A 27343-nucleotide genomic window follows, 5' to 3' on the forward strand; every position below is an offset into this window, starting at 1 on the left:
TCCCTAATCGTAAAAATAAGAAGTGTATGTGGCAATCATTGCACGACACAGATATTGCCTTAGGAAAGTCCTTGCTCTTGGTTGTAAGCTACCAAGGCTACTGTAGAGCTTGAAAAAAGAAAGGTTCTAAAAAAAATCCGCAAAAACCTCAACATATTGAAGAAGGGTAGATAGAATTTTTCATGGAATTGAGACCATTATAGAAAATAATTTTTATTACGGACAATTTCTGGAACACTCAAGGCCACATGGGCTAACCATTATGCAAAGCTATGATAAAATAGAACAGAATTTTGCACACAATTTACACCCGTCAAGAGGATTTTTTCTCTGGGATTAAACATTCACACAATAGGAAACACCAGGGACTCAACAATCTACAATTTTCGAGTAGTATTTTATTCTAAAAAAAAAACTTTTTAGGTCATCTACTTCCATAGCTACTATTTTACTAGGGCTCGAAAGAAAGACACTGAAACTTCTGGGATACGTGTAATTATCGGTACTAGAAAATCCAAAAATTACGGTATTATCCATTACCATAGAAAGAAAACAACAAAAAGGTCAACGACAACTGCCAAATAGATGTAGGATATCCTGGCAGCATTCAGCGGTGGACCAGGAAATGTTTCCGGATATCCATCGACTCGCATTTGTAGCACACGATTACGAGCATAGTCGGCTGTGAAGCCAGTAACTTTCTGGAAAAAAAATTATTTCCTTTCACCAAAGAGGTTCATTGTGTTTTGTGATAAGTATGACCGGATTTTTTTGTTTTTAATTTTTTTTCCTCAGAAGAAAAAAAAAACAGTGATTGTAAGCGTAGATAATTCTTCCAGTTCATCCATTCCAAGTAGCCAAACGTCCAGAATGAGATTTTTACAGATTTTCTATGAGAGAAAATAAATACTGCTTGCTGATGATCCAGCATAAAAGGCATAGATGGAAGTAAACTGATCTTTCTGTTCTAGAGAGCAAAAAAAATTGGAATTTTTGAGACAGTGTTCCAGAGACTTTTCTTTATTGAAAAAATACTTTGTTTTTGAAGAAAACTTACATGTGAAACAGAGTTCATAATAATAATGTTGGAGTTCACCCATTGCAGCTCGGTTTCGTTTGAGAAAATTTTATTGCATGGGACGTTGTCGGCTTCACAGAGACACAAACCAAAAGGTCCATGTGCATGACAGAGAATACGATCATCATGTCCTTTTCTGGAAAAAGAAGAAATTTTTTTTTCCAAAGAATTTCTTATTACTCTTGTTTCAGAGTTGGGAAAAATTCCTTTCCATAAATTTAGCAGCTCAACTTTTTTCTCCGAGGTGATAAATCAAAAAGTCTTCTTAGGCAAATTATGTAGACCTTTGGATTTGGAAATGAGTCATTTAGAAAGCTGGATTATTTCTCTCCTGAAATGCTTTCTACTCAAAACAACACTACTTTAGGAAAGAAAACTTTTTTTTAGCCATTTTCTGGAAAACAATGAGAATGACTTCTTATTAATATGCTTCTAAGGTATTACCCAATAAAAAAATTCTTCAATTAAACTTTTCGACCAAATCACTTATATTTCATATGAAACACTGCAAAACGTTCCTGATTAAGTAAGCGTAGAGCATATGTGAAACTAGGAAGAAAATGCAAAACGTAGGGGGCACCCGGATTTGAACCGGGGACCTCTCGATCTGCAGTCGAATGCTCTGCCACTGAGCTATACCCCCACATTCGCGCAGTCCCGCACAATCTTATTTCACCATACTTCCAGCGGGGCGAACACGTCTCGTTTCACAAATTCTAAGAACGATAGCTCAACTGAATGAAGTCAACCATTTCGACTAGTCGGTCCTAGGCTAGAGAAAATAAGTTAGGAAAGATCCGATTATTTCTGGAGAATCCCAAACTTTTTGAGCTTTTTTCCAATGCAAATTTGGGGCATTCCTAGATTGTCCGAGGAAGTGTTCCCTTCCTCATATTTCGAAGATTCTAAATAGTATTTCTAACAAAAACGAAAATATCATCTTAAAAAAAAAAGTTCCAGCAAGATTGGCAAGTTGAGAATAATGGTAGAAGAATATTCATGAGCTAAAAATTTCCTCCAGAGTAGGCAAATTCTTCTTAATTATTTGGCTCTTGCCCTAATTACCTAGAAGCCACATTTGAGATTTTTTTGAATGAACGCACTTCACAAAACTTTTCCTAATGACTCTTCCAAGATTTGAAAGAGTTCCTACCTGAAAGGGAAATCAGACCAGTCTTCTGCACAACCAGATAAATACATGCTTCGGAGATCGGAAAGCACATCTGAAACAGGTGTAACCTACACCCTCCAAACACATGGAAATACATTTAAAAAAAACTGTGATAATCGTTGAAGTTTTCTTTCAGAAATGCTGCAGAACGACATTAAAAAAGTAACCAGTTGAAAGTGTTAGTCCTTTGAATAAAATAGCTCACGTAAAGTTTCTAGTGTTTAAGGGAACAAGTTTACCGAAAGAAAGCAATTTTTACACGGTAGCATTATTAATTTGTGAAAAAAGTACAGAAACAGTAATTCAAGAAAAACTTTTTAAAATTCCACTACACTATGTTTACGATCTTGCGTGCTAATGCCCTAGAAATGGCCTGAATAGGGATCGACAATGATCCATGAAATAAAATACTACTGGGTAATAATGTTTCGTATATTAGTATTATATATTATATTGTATATTATATATGTATTATTATATATTATATTGTATTATTAGTATTATATTATATTTATATCGGCCTCCACCCAGCGTTATGTTGTAGGGTCATCTTGCGACTGAATGTTTCACCGCTACTCTCGTTGATCCTCAATTTGCTCGAGAGAGCGGGCAGTTACAGCCATTTACCTTGATATTTCTGTTCGCGAGGGAAATAAGCGTATCGTAATTTACTGGAAGAAGATCTTGTTGGATAATACGCCCATCTTACATCAAATGGTGAAAAGCCACCGGATGCGGATGTCGAAAAGAAGAAAAGAAAAGAAAAAATAGTTCCTCCACTTTCGATTTGGTCATTGTTTTATTTTGGTTGAGGAGGGCAGTGATTTTTGTTTGGCGAGGCTCCAAATGAGAGCAACGAATCTCTCTTCCCTCCTATGCAGCTTCAATCAATACCATTGCTCTTATTTCTGAGTTTTTTTCTCATCTGATGCTCTTTGCACTTGCGATGCTTTACGAGGTCTCTCGTTATATTATGAGTTTATGGGCACTAGCGACTCCTGCGGCACAGTGATGTATTAGCTGTCTTCGAGAGCAGAATTTCAGGAAATAGACAGTTCATGGCTTCGCAATTATTTGTATCCATTATACATTCGTGAAAGTGTTCTACGAGTTGACTACACTCTCCTTAGACGCTATCCTTTGCAATATTTTCAGAAAAGCCAGCTACCAGAGCGAATAGGTATCATTCAGTGATGGTTCTGAGAGCTCGTTTTGTGAATGCGTCTTTCTGTCTTTTTCGAGAGGAGAAAAATCGTTCTCGAATAAGGTGATGGTCCGAACTCGACAGAATGTCAACGGCACATTCATACCACAAAACGTTTTCCTAACAATAATGTGGCTAATTTCATTGCGTTGGACCCCGGCGAGTGATTTTCACAATCAACGTAGAAAGGAGGGCTTCTAAAATTCACAGTTCCCATGGATGGCCTTACTTGTCGTGAAAAAACTTGGGACCTCCCTTTTCCTAGTCTCGCCAGTATTGGTCATAGGTTCCGATCTGAAACTCTTCAGGAGTTCTCCTTGGGCCAATTTCGACGTTGAAATCACCAACAATGACCTTGTAGAAGATATGGGCTTCTCCGTAGATTAATTTGAGAATCCTTACTTCACAGATTGATTGTTCAGCGCAAGCGACGTGCATATTCAAGGCGTGCTGGTCCGCTCCATAGACCTTTGATTCGGGTTCTCAGCTGTCCGGAAAAATTGATGTTCTTCGCCATACTCATGTTGGCAAGTACACAAATTCCTCTATTATTGCATATTCCTAAGAGCAGCTCAAGCCAGTGTTGTAGGCTACGCTTACTGGGCGGTGTCATGTCACCTCAGTCAGTCAAATGAGGTCGTACTTGGTTTGCATCGTCAGAACTGGATGCTCCCGATGCTAGCATGGGCACGTTATAAGTACAGATAGTCATTCTAGTCCTTTTCCGTTTTGGTGGAATAATTGACCATGCAACCCCATTCCCTGTCCTTCCTGGCGTGCCAGACTTCCCTCCAAAATCCAAAAAGCTTTTCTTATTGTTGCGTTAAAAATATCACCCCACGAATCTGGATTGGTACGGATTTCCGATGAAGAATTCGTATACGGGATCGTAGATTACCGAGGGAAGAGTGATTCCATCTATTTCTTCCTTGTTGCCGTACAAAAGGGCCCGGAAGATACGGCTTCGAGCGTTCCGGCTCACTATTTTCCACATGGAGTTCGATTGGAGCGAGCCAGCCCTGTGCGGCGCGGGCGTCTTTCGGGCCATTTTTTTGCAGCAATCAGGAAGAAATGTACGGAATTACATCCCTCTCCATAATCTACTATCCCGTGTACAAATACTCCACCTGAAATCCGCACCACTTCAGATTCGTGGTATGCTGCCTTTAAGCGATTAATGCGAAGCTTGTAGGCAGGTCTAGCCTCAGTTTCTCAATCTTACAGTTTTATGGGAAGTCGTCACATACTTCCGTAGGTGACAGATGGAGCTTATTTGTTGGAGATGGCATTGAAACGACTCTTCTCACCGCTCAATCACTTCGATCGCAGACTTCTGGCACGTGAGTGTCATGTTGCCTCGCGACCAGAGATATCTTTTATGAGGGATATCATTGATCTGCCACCGCCTACACAAGTGTGGATAAAATATACGAAGTGTAAATTAAGAATTGGTGAAAAACGTGCCAGAGCTATAATCTCTAAAATCTCTAAAATGCTGCACCATTAGCGATCGATTTGAGAAGGAAGAGGAAGTTCTGTGAGCAAGAGATGGAAATCCGCCGAACGATCCGGATTTTTTCCTTTGCAATAGTGATATAGAGACCAATGTTTCTGTTAGTGATCTATTTTATGTTGCCTTGCTTTAGTACTACAATATAAGTCATATCAACTACTATATTTCACATAGTAGTTGATATGACTTATATTGTAGTTTAGTTTCAGTTATCATCTAGCCGATCAGCACTAGACTTGGGAAAAAAAGCTTTATCAAAGGTCGAACAACCGCAAACTTGACTCCGCCCTCACTTACGGTATGAAGGGATTGAGTTTGCTCACTGTCTGCTTTTTGCTAATTTTACTTCATGTCGCTTATGTCGCTTATGTCGCTTGTGGCTCTCTTCGTATAAATAAACCTTGTTTTCTAAAGGCGTGCTCAAAAGACGCGCGATCGAGGCAACTTGGAATTTTTTTTTTGGGCCATCATAATTGATCTACTATTGAAGATGCACCCCAATTAACGAGTACATCAAAAAATGTCTTTAGGGCATCACCCCACGAATCTGATGGGGGATGCAGCGAGCGCACAAGGCTGGCGCGCACATGGCTGGCGCGCTCCAATCGAACTGGTTGTAGAAAGTGGCGCGCCGGAATGCTCGAAGCCGTATCTTCCCATTTTTTTTACGGCAATTAGGAAGAAATAGACGGAATCACCCTTTTCTCCATAATCTACGATCCCGTATACGAATACTCCATCTGAAATCTGTACCACCTCAGATTCGAGGGGTCACGCCTTTAACAGATATCACGGAAACTCGTCCTCTCAAAAACTGAAGACGTTTTCTGCTTTGAGTTATATGAAAAGTGTGAAAATGTACAATAGATGATTAAAATATTCTGAGTATTTTTTTCGTTACAATAAGAACAACTCACAGCTATAGCAATAGTCCGAATAACAAGTTCCTGGATTCGTGCATAAGAGCTTGTTGTCGATGAACGTGAACACACTACATGTAAAGCATTTCTTTGTCTCTGGAGTATTTGTAATGGATGCAGTGTCGAATGAGAAGGATGACACGGCCAATTGTACCGCTCCAAGCACAAACCGTAGCAACATTATCACCCTGAAGATTTACTAAGGTAGGTAGGTTCTATCTTATTAACAACTGTTCCAATCAATAATGAGGACAAGACACATAACTTGAAAGGAGAAACGAACATGAAAATTGGAAAGAAAACGGATACGGTAATATGAAAGAGCAGAAGCGGCCAAGCGAAGATATAAGTGCATTTGAAACAATAGAATTGTAAACTCTCAAGAGAAAACAGCGAAAAAAATACAAGAGAATGACTATGTTAGAAGCAAAAACGAATGAAATTTTAAAATATTCACTCCTAGTTAAGAAAATACATGTGATAAAAGGAGAATCTAGAAAAGAGTGCGGAGAAAAAGGCAAAGGAAAAGAGGAAAAATCGAAATGGACAGAAAGGATTGAGATTCTGCTTACGTTCAGATATGAAGGAGAGGACAGAGAGGAAGAGAACCTAGTATTTTTTTTTGGAAATACCTCTAGTGAATTCTTAGTTAGGAAGATTTTTTCTATTGGAAATTTCAGTTTTCTTTTTCTTTTTTAAAATTTCAGTTACGTGTGAGCTCGTGAGTTTAGCAGAAGAGCAAAAATATAAATTTTAATTGGGAAATATCTTCTTGAACATACAAATGAAAAAAGAAAAAATCGAAATGGACAGAAAGGATTCTGCATGCATACACAAATGAAATAGAGGAAATAGAACAGTTCGTATTTTTTTGAGAAACCTTAAATTCTTAATTAAAAAGATTTTTTCTATTGAAAATAAAATTTCAGTTACGTTTGGGTCCGTTGAAAGAATAGAAAAAATTATTAGGATTAGAAACTTCCTGAAATCTTCTTGAACATACATAGCAATATATAACAGCCAGACGAATTTCAATTTGAATTTCAGTGTAGAACTTTGAAAAACTGAGAAATTAATTTTTAAAAATTTATAATAGTATAATTGAGAAACTCAGGAATTTGGAAGGAATTTTACAGAATAAAAAGGTAGCATTGATGTGTGTGATCTGTGCTAATAATTAAGGATATCATGTCCAGTTTGGATCGATTTGAACCAAACATAGTAAGTACCCTGCTAAGAGGGAGTCGAGTACAAAACGTCTTCAAATAAACGAGTACGGAAAATTGGAAAACTTGTTAACTACATCGGTTTTATTGATTTTTACACGTTTTTTTTTCTCAGGATGATTTCTACCACAGTAAACTCCCACACTCACACAATATGGTCGTAATAGACCGAATAAAGGAAGGCTACGGTGTAATTTTTGGAGAATGATTCGTTTCCGAAAAGAGAATGGAATATTTTGGTGAATAAAGGAAAAGAAAAGAGGAGGGGACGAGAGGAAAGAGGGAGGGCAAGAGAAGGTGGAGCACGATGCACATTTGGTGAAACAGGCTTGTTTATGGGTCGTTAAGGATGAGATTTCCATTAAAACGTGTTAAATGTTCTTTCAGTACATTAGCACACTAATTCATTCCGGAGAAATTTCTCTTCCGTAAGCACTCATAAAGCGAAGCAACTAATTAATTTTTTGTCGACTAACATTTACAGAAGCAGTCAAAGCTGTGATGTTCCAATTTCTAAAGGACAGGTGGCCGATGAAACGAAACCAGTTAACTAAGGAGCGAATTGTTATTAAATTAAATTATTTGTCAATTTGTAAATTATTTGTTTGTAAGTTATGGGAGGGTCTTTTTTTCAGGAAATAAGAATAGGACATTTATAAATTCGTGGTAGGAACTCGTGACTACCAGATGTCCGCCCGTTTTTTATGCTATGATGATGATGTCAGAAAATGACTGATTGACATTCAGCCCCGTCACGCTTTTAATAATGACGCTATCCGCTTCAGGACTCAATGCATCCGGTGGGAGTTTCCAGACGGGAAAAACGAAACTTGACATTCTACTTACTGCTTTACTGACAAGACAGCTTTGCAAATAATTTTGAAGTGAGACAATATTCATGAACGACTTAATAAATTAAATAAATCACATTGAACACTCGACGACTTTTTCCTGGAATAAATGAGAAAAGAGAATCGATTTTTTGCTTTTGGTGCATTTTCGATGCAACCAACTTAAAGGCAACACCCCACGAATCTGAGATGGTACGGATTTCAGGTGGAGTATTCGTATACGAGATCCTAGATTAAGGAAAGGGGGTAGTTTCCGTCCATTTCTTCCTAATCCCCGTAAAAAACGGCTCGGAAGATACGGCTTCGAGCGTTCCGGCGTGCTATTTTCTACAAAGAGTTCGATTGGAGCGCGCCAGCCGTTTGCAAGCGCCTTCCTGGTCGTTTTTTTACGGCAATTAGGAAGAAATGGACGGATATCACCTACTTCTCCATAATCTACTATCCCGTACACGAATATTCCATCTGAATTCCGTACCTTCTCAGATTCGTGAGGGTGATGCCTTTAAACAACGTGGAAAAAATCTCCAAAAAAAACCTCTCGAATTCAATCACCACTGTTTTCAAACTTGATACACCACAGAATACAACTTGGTTCTTGCAGTTTTTTTATAGATACAAATTTCAAATGTTTAAAATCAATTCAAAATTAAAATCTTTGAAATTGATTGAATCCTTTTCCAATGCGATGATGATAAGAGGAGCGAACCCGAGCAATGTGTCTTTGGCCAAATTTAGAAATGGAGGAGGGAAGTTGCAGAAAAATCGAAATTTTCAAGAGAAGCTCGGATTTGTTTGTTCAAGTAATCACGACAAATTGATAAAAAATAAACATGACTCCGTTCCTTACTTAATTCTCGTGGAATGGGAAATCTTCAGAAATGGGAAAACAGTGGGGGAAGAACTTCGAAATGTTGCGCGGAGAAAATCTGATAGATCTTAGAGAAAAAACGAAGATAAGTAGATTTCTGTACCAAAGCAAAGTTTTAAGAAGAAACAATTTCGAACGAAAATAAGTATGTCTGGATGTCTGCAGCTTTCTAGTTTTTTTTTCCCCTCACCACAAAAATAATTCAGGAAACCCTTTTCGTGTTCGCGATTACGCTCCAATGCGGTGTTTTCAAATTCAAATCGTTTGCACTTTTACAGTTGAAGGAGTTTTCAAGGAGATTTCTCGATTAGACTCGGCTATAGAGGTATGTATAAGGAAAAAAAAGAGCCGTAGAATCCAATCAGGAAGCTGTTCACGTTCAGCTGTTGAGCAATTTGAGAGCAGCCAGTTGCGTGGTTTTATGATGATATGAGCCCGAGGGGGCCATTCCCGCTGGGGGTTGTCGATCTTCCCCTCCAATAATAAGAGATTAGTTACCACATTGTTCTCGGCGAAGGCGAAGCGAAGAAGCGCATCATCGATGAGCTTATTAAGACGTTTTTCATTTCATCGTTCAAAGCTATGAGGTGACAGGTTTTTTCTGCGGTGATCACTCTCGATGATTTGAGTACTGTACTTTAAATGCTCCTTTGACAATTTGTTCCCAAGGCGTTTATTACGATTTCGGTAAGGTATATACACATGTCCGAAGCTCGATCAATCGTACAATTCAGCTTCTGCTTAGACAAAACATTAGACGTTATTAAAATCGTTGATTAAGGTTTTAGACATTCATGTTAGCTTGTGATTCATTTCAGAAAACTTCGGAATTCTTTCTCAGATGCAGAAAAAGCTCCTAATTACAGTTCACCGTACAGAAAACGAGAAGACAGCGAGAAGCGGAGCACTTTGAAGTGAAAGAAAATAAAGGAATGAAATGTGAGCGAAAGTGTTCGTTTTTTTAGCGGTGAAACCTTTTAGACGTCCCTCGTATTATGTTACACAAATGAATCTGAAATTATGTGAATTTTAAGTTTGTAGAGATATTTGGTTAGTATGAAATTCGTAAATATCGGTGTAGAAGGAAATGAAAACGCGATAAAACCGAGTAGTGACATGGATGGCGACGGGACTTACCTGAAAGGTTATCATCGCAGGCGAAACTTTCAGGAATACCCTTAAGGAACAGGTGAATTTATCTCCTTTCCATAAGTTTTAGGATTACACGGCTTACAAGTTGCAGTGGTGTTTGAAGAAGAAGTTTATGTAGAAGTTTTAGGATGACATAAAGAGCTCTTGATGTCAATTACAGGAAAAAAGGATCACATAAGACTCCTCCTCGTCTTTTCTGTTTGCTATTCCATGAAAAAAAACCTCTTACTTACCAAAATGTGCACACATTTCTATTCTATAGAAATATTCTGTAGAAATATTTTGCAAATAAACGATTCAATGGAAAATCTTATTGTTGAAAGGCTGAAATAAACATCACACAGTGGTCGTCGAAGTGGAATTGAACGAATTTATCGGGGCAGCAGCAGCAGCAGCAGCAAGCTTTACTCAATGAGATTTGCAATAACGTCGAAAGTGACGAAGGAAGGCAAGAGACTTTCAAGAGCTGTTCAGTTGAGGAGCTGTTAATGTTTCTATGGAAAAATGGGCAAAAAAAAAAAAACGAAACGAAAACAAAGGGAAATCATGGAAACCCGGGCAACGCTCAATTCGTGGGAACGTCTGGAACGTTGGGAATGAGACACGGATTTCAGGAATTCCTCATATAAACTAATCGGAAAAGGCTAAAATTATTTATTGTCGTTAAAGTAGAAATATGACCGTACATTTTATTATTTTGAACGCAAACCACGTTAAAGAACTTTATGTTCACTCTTGCAAAATTCTGTAAGGTAAAAGTTGCTTCTTGCTGTCTTTTTTTTTTGTTCTAAAATGGCTGCAATAAAAGCTATATTGTACTTTTTAATAATAGAAAATTATATTTTTAGTTCAATTAAGATGTCTACAAAGAGATGAAAACCTCTATCAATCTTCAGAAGATTCCGAGAACACAAAGGATGCGCTACTAGGGTGTACTTAACAGCTCACACACAGAAAAAAAAGGAGAAAATAATGAAATACTGTAGTGAAGGAGACAAGAAAAATGTATTTTTGTATACGAATAAATTTTATCACAAGAAAAAATTGTGATGGTGGCTTTCGTAGACGCGTCGGTCATAAATTAAGCTGAATAGCTCGTCACATAAAGTTCGTAGTAGAAAATTAAGGTTTCCAAAAAAAAATAGTACTTAAATATTTTTCTTGCATTTGCAAATTTTATTTTCATTTGTAAATGATTCTGACTGAAATGTCGTAATTCGTGCGAGTTCAGGTTTTAAGAGGCTATTAGCATTAGCAGAATTGATTGGAATGAAAAAGTGGTGAAACCAAAAATGAGACAACCCTGTGGGAATAGAAATTAAAAAGCATCGTGTATTTGAACAAGTTAAAATAGCTGAAATAAAAAAAAATAACAAAAAAACAAAAGAAAATTATTGAAAATATCTAAAAAATAGCCTTTAAACAAGCATCTCTCGATGGAAAAAATAACGAAAGATTTTTCGATTATAAGCTAGGTGTGCACGAATCACTGATCGATGATTATTAGTGGAAAAATGGAACAGAAATCAGAAAAATAACATAACATCCAGAAAAATATAATATAAATAAAGAAATGAAAAAGAAAAACATAATCGCAAAAAATTCAAGAATTCTGTTTTATTTTCGAGGATGTTCTTCTCCCTCTGCCTCCCTCATTCGCTTCCTTTTCTCGTCGTAACTCCTTTTCCAATGTGAACAACATGTACGAAGTAATAGAAGTCGAAGACGTAAACGAACGCATTGCGATGACGCAGAAGTTGCAAAAACCCAGCGGCAGAGAAGGTGAACATTCCCTTGATATCGTTGCTTGAGCGCAGTCAAACAACTTCCGCCAGGCGGACCCACATCGACATGTGTCCGTGAACAAAAGCGCGACGGACTTCAACGGGCTGCTAAGGTGAGAAAATAATAAAATGCCCGAATCCGCGAGAGGTGAACTGAAGAATAAAAGGCGTCGAAGAATAGCGGAAACGTGACGGCGACAGCCGTGAAGGAGGAGGAGAAGAAGGAGGAGGAATGGCAACCATGGCATGGACCCACGGAGGCTTTTCGGGAAACGCTTGAATAGCCAGGAGAGAGTAGTGAAGTGGTCGTACGCCTACGCCTTTCCAGACATCGCCACAGCATCGCATCAAAAACAACCGGAAGCGCTTAAAAAATAAATACACAGGGAAGATGTGCCCTCGAGTGAGGGGGCAACGAGTAAATAACACCATCACCAATGGCTACTCAGCGAAATGGATGGAATTCGTATAGAAATTCGAGAGGAATAACATTCATGGTGTTATTCTGGATTAAGTTGGGTATGAAAGAATTATATTAATGGGAAAATGAGATCGTAAAATTCAAATTTTCACTTTACACGTGGAAAGTTAACCTTAAACAGTATTTAAGATACATTACTAAATGTTAAGCACAACTTCAGCACAACTTATTGAAAATTTCCGGGTCATACACCCCCGAAAGTGCTGGATAGAAGTCGTTTGGGGGTTTTAAGAACGAGTTAAACCCCCCCCCCCCCTAAAAGCGCCTCAAAGTGCCTCAAAGTTTCCACAACAAAATAGAGGAAACAAACAAAAACAAAATTAAAAAATTAAATCTAAATTAAATTTAAACAAATTTTAAACAGAAAATAATGTAGAAATTCTATCGTAGATGAAAAGATGTGACTGGTAAGGATTTAGCGCCAAACTTCCGAAAATCTTAAAAATCCATGACTTCAGCAAATATATTTGAAAGTGAACAGAAACCATTTTAGGGATGTCATCCGGAAGGTCTTGAGGTAGAGCTACATATGAACATCTTTTTTATTCTTTTTGAACCTGGTTTCGTTTATTTTTTTTAAATTGACCTCCAGGGCTCTAGTTTTCTTGTGATTGTAAGCAACTCTTCTTTTCAACTTTTCCTATTCGGCAGATTATGTGCATAAAATTTAGCCTCTCAGAAAAAAAATTGATATTAGAAATTTCCTCCTTCAATTACAAACTACACAGATTCATGCTGTCTTTAAATCCACCGTCTTGTCGTCTTCGAAAATGCAGGATATCATCTAAAAAATATTTCTGAAAAGATGGGAAGAAATAGATGATGGAACTGTCCTCAACGTACTGCTCAGTTTGAGAGAGTCCAAAAAAAATAATCCCTACAAATCAATAAAGAAGAAAGGTTTGTTTCAAATGTCTCAAATTAGCTACAAAATAGAAATTTTGCCATTTTGAACCGCTTCTTCCAGATCACACAAAGAAAGAATTAACTTCTGGGATGTTGAGAGACTCTTCCTGCTTCGAAGGACGACAACCATTTCCAAATAATGTGATATCTGTCATTTTTAAGAATGAGTCCCCTATTTAATTATATAGTTATCTGCTTTAAAACTAGAAAAATATGACACCGTACTAATTATGTGCTGAGAGCATGCGAAGCGACAAAAACAAGGCCCTCAGCAAGTGTATTCAGCGCGACAAGAACTGAACAATTGAGTGCTGTCGACAAAGAGATGGGAGGAGAAATTTCGAGGGAAAAAAACGAGGTTGTCTGTTAAATTTACTTTTCACGAAAAGGGCCTAATTTAAGGAAAACACGAAAGGGTTACAGTTTTTTATAGGAGAAATGTGGAAATGATTAATCCATAATTTTCAGAATTGAATTCAGAAACATCAGCATGAATGAAATATTCTTATAAATGTTAAGTTTTTTTTTTGGAAAGTCTCAAAGATTCTTCAAAACAGCGTCGGAGACAGAATACTCTAAAAAAACCAACCCAAATTTGGACCAAGTATTTTATTATTTAATTATTTATTTATGACCAAGTATTTAGACCAGGTTTTTTTGTCAAAATTATGAGTGATGGAAATTTTCGGCCAACTATTGACAGCTGAAAAATGATGAGTTTCTTCTTTAACTCAACATTCCAATCCACTTTCTCCAGCCTAGTTCCACATTTACTTTGTGTATCCATCCAGAAAAATCTAGAAATGGAAATTTTTCCAAATCCAACTCGTTCTAGGGGATGGACTTAAAACTCTGTCTACCATTTTCAAATTAGAACTTAACAATTTCTACGTGATCTAATGGACGTTCTTTTTCCCGTGAGCAAAAAGCAATCACGTGGATGAGTGGGGCATCTAATTATTGTATTGACCAGGAACCACTGGATAAATCACTCGTGGAACAAGCAGATTAATTTAAAATTTAGTACAGTAGTCCGTATGTAAATAACTGAATTATCTGGAAGGTTTTGTGTCGTGGAAATTACATCCTGAAACAATATAATATTTTCATTCTACTCTTTTCTTGTTGCTGGATTTTCTATTGTTTATGTTTGTATTCGTTTCTTTCCCTCCTACTCTGGGCACGCTTTTGAACGTAATAAATAAATAAATAAGTAAATAAATGATATCAACCGCACATTCGCTGGGATCAATCTACATCCAAAAATTCCAGATAACAGACACGCATGCTCAACACACTTATTCCAGAAAACTTTCCAGTAAGATTAAACAAGTTCCGGATGCCAAGACGTTGCTTAAAGGCACCACCCCACGAATCTGAGGTGGTACGGATTTCAGGTGGAGTATTCGTATACGGGATATTAGATTATGGAGAGTTGGTGATTCCGTTCATTTCTTCCTAATTGCCGTAAAAAACGACCCGAAGGATACGGCTTCGGGCGTTCCGGCGCGCTATTTTCTACAACGAGTTCGATTGGAGCGTGCCAGCCTTCAGCACGCGCCGCATCTTCCGGGCAGGTTTTTACGGGAATTAGGAAGAAATGGACGGAATCACCTTTCTCTCCATAATCCCGTATACGAATACTCCGCCTGAAATCCGTACCACCTCAGATTCGTGGGGTGATGCCTTTAAATTTGCATCCGATGCTTGTGAGGATGTCAGTGACTACTTTTTTGACGGGGTTCTACGCTTGAAGGAGCACAAGCACAAGCGACAGCTGAATTCGGAACACATTCTTTTTTGCTCCGGACAGGAATAAACTATGCAGCCATAGCACAATGATAAACGAAATACATAGCCATACAGGTATGTAAAGCGCAACAACGTTGGATTTTTTTGTCAGCGTGTTGCAGACTAAAAAAAATGGATGAGATTTGTCAGATCCTCATATGTTTTGAATGAGGTTGAAAGCATGAGAAAAAAACACTCAACAAAACATGGTGATGCTCCAATACGGATCTAAAGTAGACAAAATGTGAGTTTTATGGATGAAAAGTGGGAAAAAACGGGGTCTGATCAATATGTCCCTTGAGAGATTCACCAATTGAAATTTGATTCTATCTTTTGAGTGGCCGTACTGGACGTACATCAGTGATCCTGAAGCAATAGTCGAGCAGAGTCGAGGAACTTGATGGCTGACATGAAGATTCCTAGGAATTAGGAGACGATTGGCAGAAAACGATGCTTTGCCCCTATTTCCAGCATCGCAGAGTTCCCACTCGAACATATCATCAGGGAAAGTACATACTTCAGCGGTTCAGCTCTAGCCTGTTGTTTTCGTAAAAGTGATGCTGCAAAGACTCTCAGGAACGACCAGGAAAATTCGTGGATAGCGAAAATAGCGAAGAGAGCGCTAGCAAAGGGTATTACATAGGTGTTATTTCGTTTTGAGTTTCTTCTTGCAGCGAATTTCTGCGTATTGGATCCTAACGCTTATTTTAGAGAAGAACTAAAGGTTAAATTTAGACTTTCATTCTACCCTCTCACAGGATCTCTACATCTCAACATAAATCGCTCTCCATAAATGGAAAATGGGTTCCTATGGCGAACACATTAGTCTATTCTAAGCGTTCCGTTTACAAACAAAGATCTTTTCGACCCGTCGTCACACAAATGCTTTACGCTCCGCTTCCGCTCCGATTCTGTTGCTTTTCACCTTACACAAACAACAATTTATATACGATGTGGACGAGGCAAAATGGACGAGAGTGATGTTATTGAGTTGAGGAATGTGTGAAGCTCCTTGAAGTTGTTTCCCATAGTTTGGTGGTGGAAAAAAAACATTCCACTTCTCTTTATCCTCTAAATCCTCATATTATATTGATGAAACTTGAAAAAAAAAATGAAAAATGAAATTGTCAAATTGAAGCAAGAGCCAAGAGTGTTAACAAACTTTATTACGACTAACGTTTCGGCGTCGTCGCCTTCGTCAGAGCCTGGAAAGTCAGATCATTTGTGATACATCCTTTGAAATCCCTCATCCAGAACAAATCGTCATTCACTAAGATGCCACATCCAAAATCGAAGCCAAAAGAGTCCAAATTGTTGTGTTTACCTAAGTAGCCGCATTGTCGTGATACTAGCGGACCTCCACGTGATGAAATCATAAAATAAAATTTGATTAAATTGATGAATTTATAATTAAGTCATGATGTGATTGATGATTAAGTTTGATAAATGATTTGATGATTGATTGACTGAATGATTACGTTTGATAAAAGCTTCAATTTGACTATCAATAAGTTGCCAAGATCTATGCCAAAATTCAAGGAAGATCGAACTTTCGCGCTTCTGAAAGATATTTTGATGAAATTCTGGGAAGAAAGTGGTGTAAAATTGTACTCCGCACATTGCAAGGATAACCACCTTCGTAAGGATAGGGAAAGTTCAAGCTTATCTCATTAACTGTTCTGATTCCTTAGTACGTTAAAAGAGAACATGATAAATTGACACACAGGCATGTAGCATGATAGATAACAGTATAATACGTACAGTACTGTTATAAATATATATACATATATATGTATATATATATATATATACTGTTGTAAATATATAAATAGCATTTAATATTTATGCAGGGAACAGTTAAACGCACTTGTACTCCATTTACATAGTTATCTCATAATTCGAAAATCTCCTAAAATTAAAATCCAGAAAAAATTAAAAATCTCGAGAACTTAAAGAAGTCATTACTAGGCACAAAGAAAGCAATGAAGAAATCACAAAGTTTAATTAAAGCCAGCATACCACGAATCTGACGTGGTGAGGGATTTCGAGGGAAAAGCTAGAGATGGGGTTGGAGATTCCGTGATCAGAAGTGGTTCCGGTCACCTCTCCCTAATCGTTCTTAAAAAACGGCGTGGGAATTGCTTTAGTTCCTACGAGGAACGTTAGAACGCTTCTCTATGTATACTTTCTAATCCTTTCAGCAACCTATTCATAGGTTTCACTTGAATAGGCAGTCGAGGAGAACTTAATGGCTTCCAACCACTGCGCAGGTGGATGCGGCGTGTGCACGGAAGCGTGGAGCGTTGCAACTGAAATCGTTGTGAAAAATGAAGTCTTTCACGCCGTTCTTTTACTATGATCAGGGACAGATAAGCGAATCCACCCTTGATCCCGAAATCCACAATCCCGCATAGAGTTTGTCCATTGGAAATCCATACCAGAATCGTCAGAATCGTGGGGGTGATGACTTTAAGCAATTGTGAATCTGGGGAGTTCCATCCCAAGAATTTTTACGGAAGCGGATAAAAATTATTAGGCAGGACAGATCGGTGTATGAATGAAAGAAAAAGGAACAAGAAAAATAAATTGCAGAAAGTATGTGTGTATTAGTATTAGAAAGTATAGTAGAAATTATTAGTAAGCATTGCCCTGTAGAATGAGGGAAAAAAATCCATGTTATATTCGGAGGAGTAGAATCTATTACAGGAACTAGGTATTATAAATCAATACCTCTGATAATGCATCAGAGAGAGTCCTTGGGAAGATTTCTTCGTGAACTCCATCTATTAAAAGTTCCATAGCAAAGAAAAAAATGTTCTTTTGACCACTGTATCAGTGCATGCTGTAAAATGGAACCAATGTTTTGACTCTCAAGCACAACAACTGATATTTTACACCATGCTAACAATGATTATCATGCTTGGTAGGAGCATTTAGTGCTAAAAATAAAGGATAAAGTGTCTGGGTGTTAATCCAATCACCAATTTTTCGACCGCGGAGGGATGAAGTGCATGGTGAGCCCCGTGGCGGATTCGAACCTTCGATTGATCGTGCAGAACATCCACCCATTTAAGGGTAAGCGTGGTTAAAACTGAATTAAACGTAATAGCCGACATAACAGTGGTGAAATTTCCTCAGTGTCCAGAAATTCATTATGTCAAAAATAAAAACTTTACCAAACTCATAATAAATGTACAAATGTATATCAACGCGCGACTATGCAGAGCGAAATTTTCCTTTCAGTCAGAAGTATTATATTAAGGACAACAAGGATAATGTGTCCAGCGTTAACTGATCCGTTTGGGACCCGCCACCACGTTTACTTCAATTCAGAATCGTTTGAGGTTTAAGAACGTGTAACTGGCCCGAACAATGACTTCCGGTGGCTTCCCGATGTGTGAAGTCAGCGTTTTTACCCTTCCAGACAAGTCTGGTACCAACTTACGAAATTCCCGGAAGGATGAAAGGCTTGGTGAGCACTAGGGCGGATTCGAACCTCCGATCGACCGTGCAGGCAGCGGAACCTCTAACCTACTGCGCTGCACCCGCCCATCTGAATATAATTAACTGGAATTAACTTTTTGCAAAGAATTGAATAAAAGTGATCGTATAATAAAAAGACTATTTAATGTATAAACCCGTCGTGACTTATAGACCTCCTTTTATCATTACTACAAATTAACTTAAAGTAATTGGTTTTGAATTTACATGGACATCAGATCAACACTGCAATCTAAAGCGTTATTCCTTGGATCTAAATCAAATTTGATCTTATTATCTTAGTCCTGAGGTTGCTTCAATATATTATACTTTTAATTGCTCTTACAGCCGAATTATTATTTGTTATTTTTGTATTATTTTTATTATTATTATTATGCTATTGTTATTGCACCGAACCATCAAACGAGACTAGTTTGGTAGATTTTTATCAAGAGGCAACACGGACGTACGTACTTGGAAGCCAATAAAAGCTGGTCCCGTATCAGTTTTGCTTGCTGCAGCGTATGTGGCTTTTTAATTGCAAACAAACACAGAATAATTGCTCCGTACAATTAATTATTGACAGGGTTAGGCATCGTAAATGAAGTTAGGTTAAAGTTTGGTTTTTTTACAGTAAGAAGGAGATTGAATAGGTTCAGAAATTAGTCAGCAATACACCAATGACAATGAATTCCTCGCATATTTCTTCTTTGTGCATATATCCAAAATATTTGCAATATTCTGGCAATGTATTTGTTCCCCCGTTTTTTTTTTTAGATTTCAAGATTTCAAAGTTAGACTTTAAGACGGTAACAAGAACTTGTGCCAACAATTTGATCTTCTTTGAACCTCGCCATGATTTTCCAGCATGTCAATGATAGATGTGAAGCAGAAGTTAGAACTATTAGCACTTCTTCTTAGGACCGACACCAAGCTGCAAGCCCATGTTTTGGTTAGAACGACCTGAATCTTGTTGCAGCTGTGCAAGCGGCTGAGCTCGAACTGGGACGGTGGAGCTTGCAGTTGTGGCCGTGGTGGGACCATCGCTAGACTCAGCGATGATTGGTGCTCATCAGGCAGGGTCACGTGTGCGACGCAGCCCTCTTAAATACGACCTCGCCTTGGTACTTCTTCTTCTCTTCCTCCAACGCTACTGCGACAGCTCTCAGTTGCTGCCGTTAATTCAATATATTTGAAATTTCATGTGTTTTGAAAAAGAAAAAATCGAAAATTAGTTGAGGAACGAAAAAAAAAAACGAACAGAAGCAACAGCACGAAGCAGTAAATAACAGAAGAAGCCAAGTTCCAGAAATGTTGTTGTTGACATTGTAAAGCAAGGAAGCTTGGATTGTTAACAGTCCCTATTACGGCTAACGTTTCGAGGATGCCGCCCTCATTATGCCAAGATTTAGAGAAGGTCGGACTTTAACGCTTCTTAAGGATATTGCAACATTTAACCGAACACTCAGAACAATCGTAGATCTCGATACCAAAGAGAAAGAAAAAATGTAATTTATGCATTTCTTCTTAGTTGGTGTGCAGAAAGTGATCCTTTGTGGGCTGTTTTAGTTAAAAGTTAAAATTTTAAAGTTAAAGTTTAAAGTTCAAGTTAAAGTTTTATTTAGAATCTATCTGCGCGAAAAAAAAACCGCGTTTTGATCAATAATCACTTTGCTTGGACGTCTTTTTTGCGGACTATTACCTTCAAAATTACTATTACCTTTAACTATTACCTTTAGAACTAAACCAAACCATAAAAACTGACGAAGAGAACCTGGATTCATGTTATTCCTATATTTTTTTCTATTTCTAGTCGTCTTGGAATGAAATCCGAAGTCAAGAGATGGAGCTGCGGCTGACCGACCATTGCACTCACCCCCGGAATTGATCGCCACCACTGTGCTGACATTCCTCCATTCCCGCCTAAAATTCTTTCTTCTCTTTTCTTCTTTTTTTTCTCTCTCTCTCTCTTTTCTTCTCTCTGAGAACTATTATAATTCTCGAGATGTTCGACCTTTAATGAACTTCAGCGTATTGGGATACTGATTTTTAATTAGCTGTACACGAGGTTGTTTTTAACCAATTTTACTGGTTAACGTTTCGGCGTTCCCTTAGAGCCTGAAATGGACGTAGTTCACAATCTAAGCGACCAAATCTTCCCACAACCTAACAGACAAACTCTAATCCTGCTCTTTCAACAACTGATGTATAGTAGGGTCAAAACGACGCAAATCACGGTGCATTTGCGTAAGCAGTTGCGTTAGAAGCTGCCCGGCAGAGCGTCGTGGTTAGAATTCGGGAGCGACCCCCGCTGACACCATTTCTTGCTTTATTTCGTGATGGTCCCATTTCGATTCCAACCACTGTCTCAACCGCTCCGCATCGAGCGCACCCGCTTACGCAACTGCACCGTGATTTGCGTGGTTTTGACCCGGCTATAGCGAGAGCTCACTTTGGATAGGAGACGACCAGATGGGACCTGACTGCTCGATCACAAGAACGAATGATTCGAACGTCTCATTGCTATCTGTTTGTGCTGCTCTTTTTAAGTTTCTTCCCTCTTCATTAGGTTACTACTTCGACTACTCGCCTTCTTCAGAAATTGAAAAAAAAAACGATTTGGCTCACAATCTAAACGATCAAATCTCTCCAAAACTAAACAGATAAACTCAGATAACCTACTCTAAGTCAATCACTGACCGGTGACCATTGGTCACCTTGCATCGGAGATCAGACCGCTGGATAATCGATTACGAGAATTCCAATAACTCATTGCTATGTATATTTTTCCGCTACTCTTTTTCAATTTCCCCTTTTTTTTATCAGGAAATTTCTAAGGAGAGGACTCTTCTGTAATTTCTGTACTCTTCTGAATGTTGTTGAACCATTCTGTTTATTGTGGATACAAAAACCCTTCCTAGGAATTATTATTCTTTTTTCTTGTGAACATAGTAATTGTCGTTTTGTTTTTGTTTGTTGTATCTTTCACGTAAATACTTATCCAGACTCTTCAAGTCAGTACATATCTAATTACATTCAACATTTGTAGCAGATTTTCTCAATTTACTTATAATTTTTTTGTTTGTTCTCAGATAGATTTCATAGAGAAAATTTCACTCCATCCATCAATAACAGATTTTGCATTTTGCATGCATCGAATCGGATCAATATTTATCACCAAGCTGAGATCATTCATTGATGCGTTACTTATACACGAAATATCATCAAAACTACACAAAAATGCACTGTTTTTTTTCAAATTACCATAAACGCTAGGATCACAAAACGCACATAAATCAGTCTATTAACTGATGCGTGAAAGCGATCATCTTCTTCGCGCTTCAACCACTTTCCGCTTCCCCAAAACATCATTCACTTCCTGCCGGCTCGTTCCAGATAACTGGTCAGATCCATAGCGTTCTGTAGGTCAGCCGACGGTGATAGAACTGCTCGTTTCTTACCGGCATCGAAAAGTCGGTGATACATCTGAAATTATCAGCTAATTCCGAAACCACTAATTTTTCTTCTATTCCTATCTGTACTTTCTTATTTTTCAAGAGTCTTAATCCCCCCCCCCTCTGTCGAGTTTATGTGCTTTTTGAAATTACTAAATTGTCCCGTGCTTTACTGTTCGCGTGACTTATCCCTGCTTATTCTCATTCTACTCTTTTCTCGTTGCTGGATTTTCTATTGTTTATTAGTATTCATTCCTTGCCCCTTACTCTGCGCACGCCTTTGAGCATGATAAATAAATAAATAATTAAATAAATAAATAAATCTACCTATACAAATAATTGCCGTCCCTTTTCACAGGGGAATTTGAGAAGAATCAGAAAATTATCCGTAAAGACAAAACTACGGTGCAAAGGAACACAATGATATGTCGGCGCCGAAACATATCAAGTTTCGTTGTTTTCCAGAAAAACGATACTTTACCAGGATATTTACATATAGGAGTGGTCCTTAGAGAAAACTCAGTAATTAGATGTTATTGTGATAGGTGTGGAGAATTCATCGGAGATTGTTCGTTAGCTGAACATTCTTGCGTACATGTGAGGAAATTTCATTCCTGGATGGAAAATATATATCAATATATACGGTACTTCCTGAATGAATGACTAAATACATAAATCACGAAAGAAAATAGCAAAATATATATATCCAGTGAGAATCTTCTACGCAATCCTCTTATTCAGAGTTTCTCTTCCTACTTGGTTATTAGATGATTATGACTTTGTGCGGCTACTATAATCATTTACAGTAACCAGAAAAATAATTTTGTTTTCAAAACAACAACAACAAGATCCTACCCATTAAGAGTATTTCCAGCTCAAATAACGTATTGAAAATCCGTGAATCGACTACGGTAAGCAGAATTTCGAAGTTTTGCTCAAAAACTAAAAGCACAAAGCAGCCAAATAACTTTTTTTAAGAGTGAACTCTTATAAAGCTCAGCGGAGAAAAATCAACAAAAAGATTTAAAAAATAAATAATAGAGCAAGTTTCGGATCAAATTTTTCCAAGAGGAACGTGTTTTGAAGGTAAAAATATGGTTGGAAAGAGAAATAAACTTCCAACTTTACGCCGTTGGACACAGAAAAAAAAGAATACGTAGGCGTTTCCTATCTATAAACTCCTGAATAATAAAAAAAATTATAATTCGTCACAAAGGCAGAACTACTACAATTTTTCAAACTCGTTTCTTTTTAAATGAACTGACAAGTACCAAATGTCGGAAAAAAAAACCCAGAAAAAAAAAGAAAAGCCAAAAGAATTTATTTATTTGCACGGAAACGTTCAAAAAAAAGGTATTTTGATAACTTTCACCCTAAAATCCAACAATCGCATTGAGTTTCTTTTAATTCTGGGCTGAATTTAATAATTTACGAAAAATTTTGAGACACCATTGAGATGACATCGAACATACAGATAAACCTATATAATTATAACCCTCCAGTCAGAAATTCGAAAAAAAAACGGAACTTATTCCCTCAATCTTTTCTACCTTTTCTCAGCAATCAAAATTTAGCATTGAACTCGAGAAAAGGAAGCAGCGGCTCGAATGGAAACTTTCGAGAAAATGCGATTTTTTCGTATTTATGTTATGAATTCAAACCTTAATGCGTAAATTTCCCAATGAAATTTTTAGCCACAAAAACAATTCACTTGTGTCATAACACAATCGTAATAATCATGTTTTCCAGAAAAAAAACCTCTTTTGATCCTCAATTCTAAAATGTAAAGAAAGCTGTCATAAACATGTCGAAGATTAATCATGGCGTTCATTCGAATCCCGTTATAATAAGGCCTAATTAAGGCCTTCAGTGGCGTGAAGCAGTGAGAATTCATTCCATAATTATAGAGTCTGTTCCAAATAAACCACAGAACTAAGAGCAGGATGGAAATTTCATGAGTTCCATGATTTTTGCACTACAGTAATCTCCGTACAAATAGATCTCTTTAGAAGAAAATTCTAAAAAATCTTAAAGAAAGTTAAAGAAAGTCGAGAAGTTTTCAAATTGAGGTAACTTGTATAACTGCCAGTAGTTTATTTTATTACATCCATTATATTTATTTTATTTATTTTATTTATTCCTACCTATTCTCTCGCTATTTTTGACAGTATGGAAAAGCATGGGAATTTTCTTCTTCTGGAAGAAGATCCTAGTCTATAACTCATCTTCATAAATCTTCTCCGAGTAAAAACAGTGCACTATAGTACATATTCTGTATACTCCCTCACAAAAAAGAAACAAGGAATGTTTAGGAGCAAGTCCACAGACATTTTTCTTATTTATTCAGTTATTTTATCGTTTAAACGTGCTATTTATTTTAATAACTATCTGCATAGAAATTTCCAGCAGGAAATTACCGGTTCAGTAATAGTCGAACTAAAAAGTTGGAGTTTATACAGCAGGGAAATGGAACCCGTTGCTGCACATCATAGATCTTTCACTGGATTAAATTAAATTGATTTTTTTTTAATTTTGCAATTATTAAATTAAGTTTTTTACAGTTAAATTGCAATTGTTCCTCACTTAACTTGCCTTAGTTGTGAATACTAAACTTTTTCACTACTAAACTAGAACTAAAGAATTTTTTAAATTAATTTTCTTAAGTTTTCGTCGGATTTTTTTTCTTTTCGAGTTGATCTTCAGCAACATTCTGGTATTCGCTGGAATATCACAGGTCATATGAGAGATTTTACACCTCAAGCATACAAATAAAACTCTTAATGAGATAACGCATGAACATGAGGTAATTTCCGGATCGTGACTAAGCCACATACTGCTCCAGTGGGCAGCTCCAATGGGATAATTTAGTTTTAAACAACTAGCACAGATTTTCTTGGAATAAGCTGAGAAGAATTTTAAGGATTGAATGAAAAATTGCGGGAAAAAGGAAATGAGGAAAACACCAGCTAACTATCGGTGGATCTGACGGCGCCAGCAGCAGCTTCTGCTCTCTATCCACATCCACTATTAGATAACATTAAATTACTAACTACAAAACTAACTAAATTACTGATTACAGCATATCAAACTCGATACTACATTAAATTAGTAGATTTTTATTAGATTATTAGATCAGATATTTGACTACAATTATGGAAGTTCGTTTTTTCTTTAATTTTTCTTAATCGGTTTTTTTCTTCTAATTTTCGAAATTTCGAAATTGTCAGTCAAAAATTCTGAATATGATGATATGTGGTGATTCAAATTTATAGTTGGTAGCTTTTCGAGTTGGAATAAATAAACAAATGTGTTTATGTTTGAAAGAATACGGTCGTACGGTAACGCTTGCCTGCATTTGTCGTCCAACATCATCCGCCAAGCTAACTTGACGTTTCCCAATATCCATAAGTGTGCGCAAGTTCCCCACATCCTCTTCAACGTCGAACGACGGCGAAATATGACGTTTCAGACTAAGAGGGGACCGCTTGGAAGCCTGAAGGAGAGATAAACGTTCCTCAACGCGCTCTTAAAGGCTCACTCCACGAATCGGAGGTGGTACGGATTTCAGGTGGAGTATCCGTATATGGGATCGTAGATTATGGAGAGGTGGGTTATTACGTCCATTTCTTCGTAATTGCTGTAAAAAACGGCCCGGAAGATACGGCTTCGTCCTGGCGCGCTATTTTCTACAAAGAGTTCGACTGGAGCGCGCCAGCCCTGTGCACGCGCTGCATCTTCCGGGCAGTTTTTTACGGGAATTAGGAAGAAATGGACGGAATCACCCCTCTCTCCATTATCTACTATCCCGTACAAGAATACTCCACCTGAAATCCGTTCCACCTCAGATTCGTGGGGTGATGCCTTTAACCATCTCTTAGACCCCCGAGGACTGAAAGCCTAACCTCTGATCCAAATCCATACATGCCCATCATCAATGGGTGTAGTTCACTTTCCAATCGTACTGCTGGACTCAATTGTCGTTTTACGCGCACCGAATTTGCGCCAGCCACGCAAACGACTATCGTCAACACAGCAATCTGAGCAAGCATCATAACCTGGAATTTCTAGGGAAGAGCTGCGCTAGCTTAGTATTTGTAGCAAACACTGTAATCAACGTGAACGCAGCAATAATTGTTACGTAGTACGTAATTATTACGTAACGAAGAAAGGAACTCTTGGGTTGAGGAGACGCGGAATCTCAGGAAAGGAAGTGTATAGAGAGAGAGAGATAATTTCTTTCACTGGTGGACACTAGACAAATATTAGATCTCATAAACGGAATTAGCTATTGATTAAATGCTTTTTGAAAATTAAACATTTTAAACCGAAAAAAAACAACAAAAAATAGAGGGAATTAATTACTCGTAAATTTTACCTTAGATCAAATGTAAACTTTTGCGACAGAATGGCGTTGGCCCGGTTGTGTATGATCGCATACAAGAGTGAGAATTTTGTGAAATAAATTATTTATTAATTATAAATTAAATACAGCTGTTAATGACAGTTTTTTTCGCTTTAGCTAAGTCTCTTAACATAAAATTTTCGTGCCACCTAAAATATAAGAAAAGCTTCTAGCTTTTAAGTGTTTATTGTGTTTATTTTTATTTTAAAATATAGAATAAAAATAAAGACAATAAAGACGAACTAAATCAGTCTTTGGAAAAAATGAAATACGTGGAAAAAAGACTTTAGGATTTTTCAAAAAAAACCTAAAATAACGTCTTTATGACACATTATAAATCTTTAATTAGTATTACACTTCCACAAAAGGTTCTGATTGGTCCCGAAATGCTACTGTAGAACGAGGAAGCACGTGCGTTGCCATGTTCTCAGGTGAATACATAAAATATTGTTATTCATAAAATATTTTTGAATCCTAACCTATAGAAGACTGCTCTAATCTACGAAAAAACGCTAAGATTTATTTTATTTTTTCTATTGTGAATTTTTTTCTAAAATAAATTATTTCTGAAGCCTTAGACTCGCCAATGAAAGAAAGCGATTGAAGGAATTGCGAGGTATACGTAGGTACGCCCTGTACGTCCCGCCCACCACCTCATCGCTGTTTTCCTTGTTCCTTAATCCGTGGGAGATAGAAACTTGTACTTAAAGATTAAACATTTTGTAAGACTATTCCACAAAAAAAAGAGATAATTAAATAAAGTAATGATAATAATAAATAAAATAATAGTAATAGTAATAATAATAATAATAAAACTTAGATAACAATAATAACTTTAATAAAGTATCACGCTTCTGTTCTATCTATTTTTAGGAACATCGTACCTCGGTATAAAGCCGGGTTTGATTTCTCGGAGAAAAAAATTTGTTCTTGGGAAACCTCGCTGAAAAAGAAAGAAAGCAGAAAGCGAGACTTACAATTGCCATTGAATGAAGATTTCTAAAAAAATTGAAATTTTATCAAATTTTTAATTTAGCAAAAAAATTAGCATAGGTGGATGT

At 37.3% G+C, this 27343-nt stretch overlaps 3 protein-coding genes across 3 annotated transcripts; 1 reads left to right on the forward strand and 2 right to left on the reverse strand.

Moving 5' to 3' along the window:
* Positions 1 to 536: 536 nt before the first annotated feature.
* On the reverse strand, positions 537 to 6067 carry RB195_020813 (uncharacterized protein; the record flags this gene model as incomplete). Its single annotated transcript, XM_064189292.1, has 4 exons — positions 537 to 701; positions 1058 to 1214; positions 2232 to 2301; positions 5884 to 6067. The coding sequence occupies 4 exons, from the start codon at positions 6065 to 6067 to the stop codon at positions 537 to 539; spliced, it is 576 nt and encodes a 191-aa protein (XP_064045173.1).
* A 5616-nt stretch (positions 6068 to 11683) lies between these two features.
* RB195_020814 (uncharacterized protein) lies at positions 11684 to 12051 on the forward strand (the record flags this gene model as incomplete). Its single annotated transcript, XM_064189293.1, has 3 exons — positions 11684 to 11765; positions 11819 to 11880; positions 11935 to 12051. The coding sequence occupies 3 exons, from the start codon at positions 11684 to 11686 to the stop codon at positions 12049 to 12051; spliced, it is 261 nt and encodes an 86-aa protein (XP_064045174.1).
* A 9746-nt stretch (positions 12052 to 21797) lies between these two features.
* RB195_020815 (uncharacterized protein) lies at positions 21798 to 25932 on the reverse strand (the record flags this gene model as incomplete). The annotated part of the gene is made up of 3 exons (XM_064189294.1): positions 21798 to 21911; positions 25230 to 25373; positions 25783 to 25932. The coding sequence occupies 3 exons, from the start codon at positions 25930 to 25932 to the stop codon at positions 21798 to 21800; spliced, it is 408 nt and encodes a 135-aa protein (XP_064045175.1).
* Between the last annotated feature and the right edge of the window lie 1411 nt (positions 25933 to 27343).

Source organism: Necator americanus, chromosome II, assembly GCF_031761385.1.
Source record: "Necator americanus strain Aroian chromosome II, whole genome shotgun sequence".
Taxonomy (NCBI): Eukaryota; Metazoa; Nematoda; class Chromadorea; order Rhabditida; family Ancylostomatidae; genus Necator; species Necator americanus.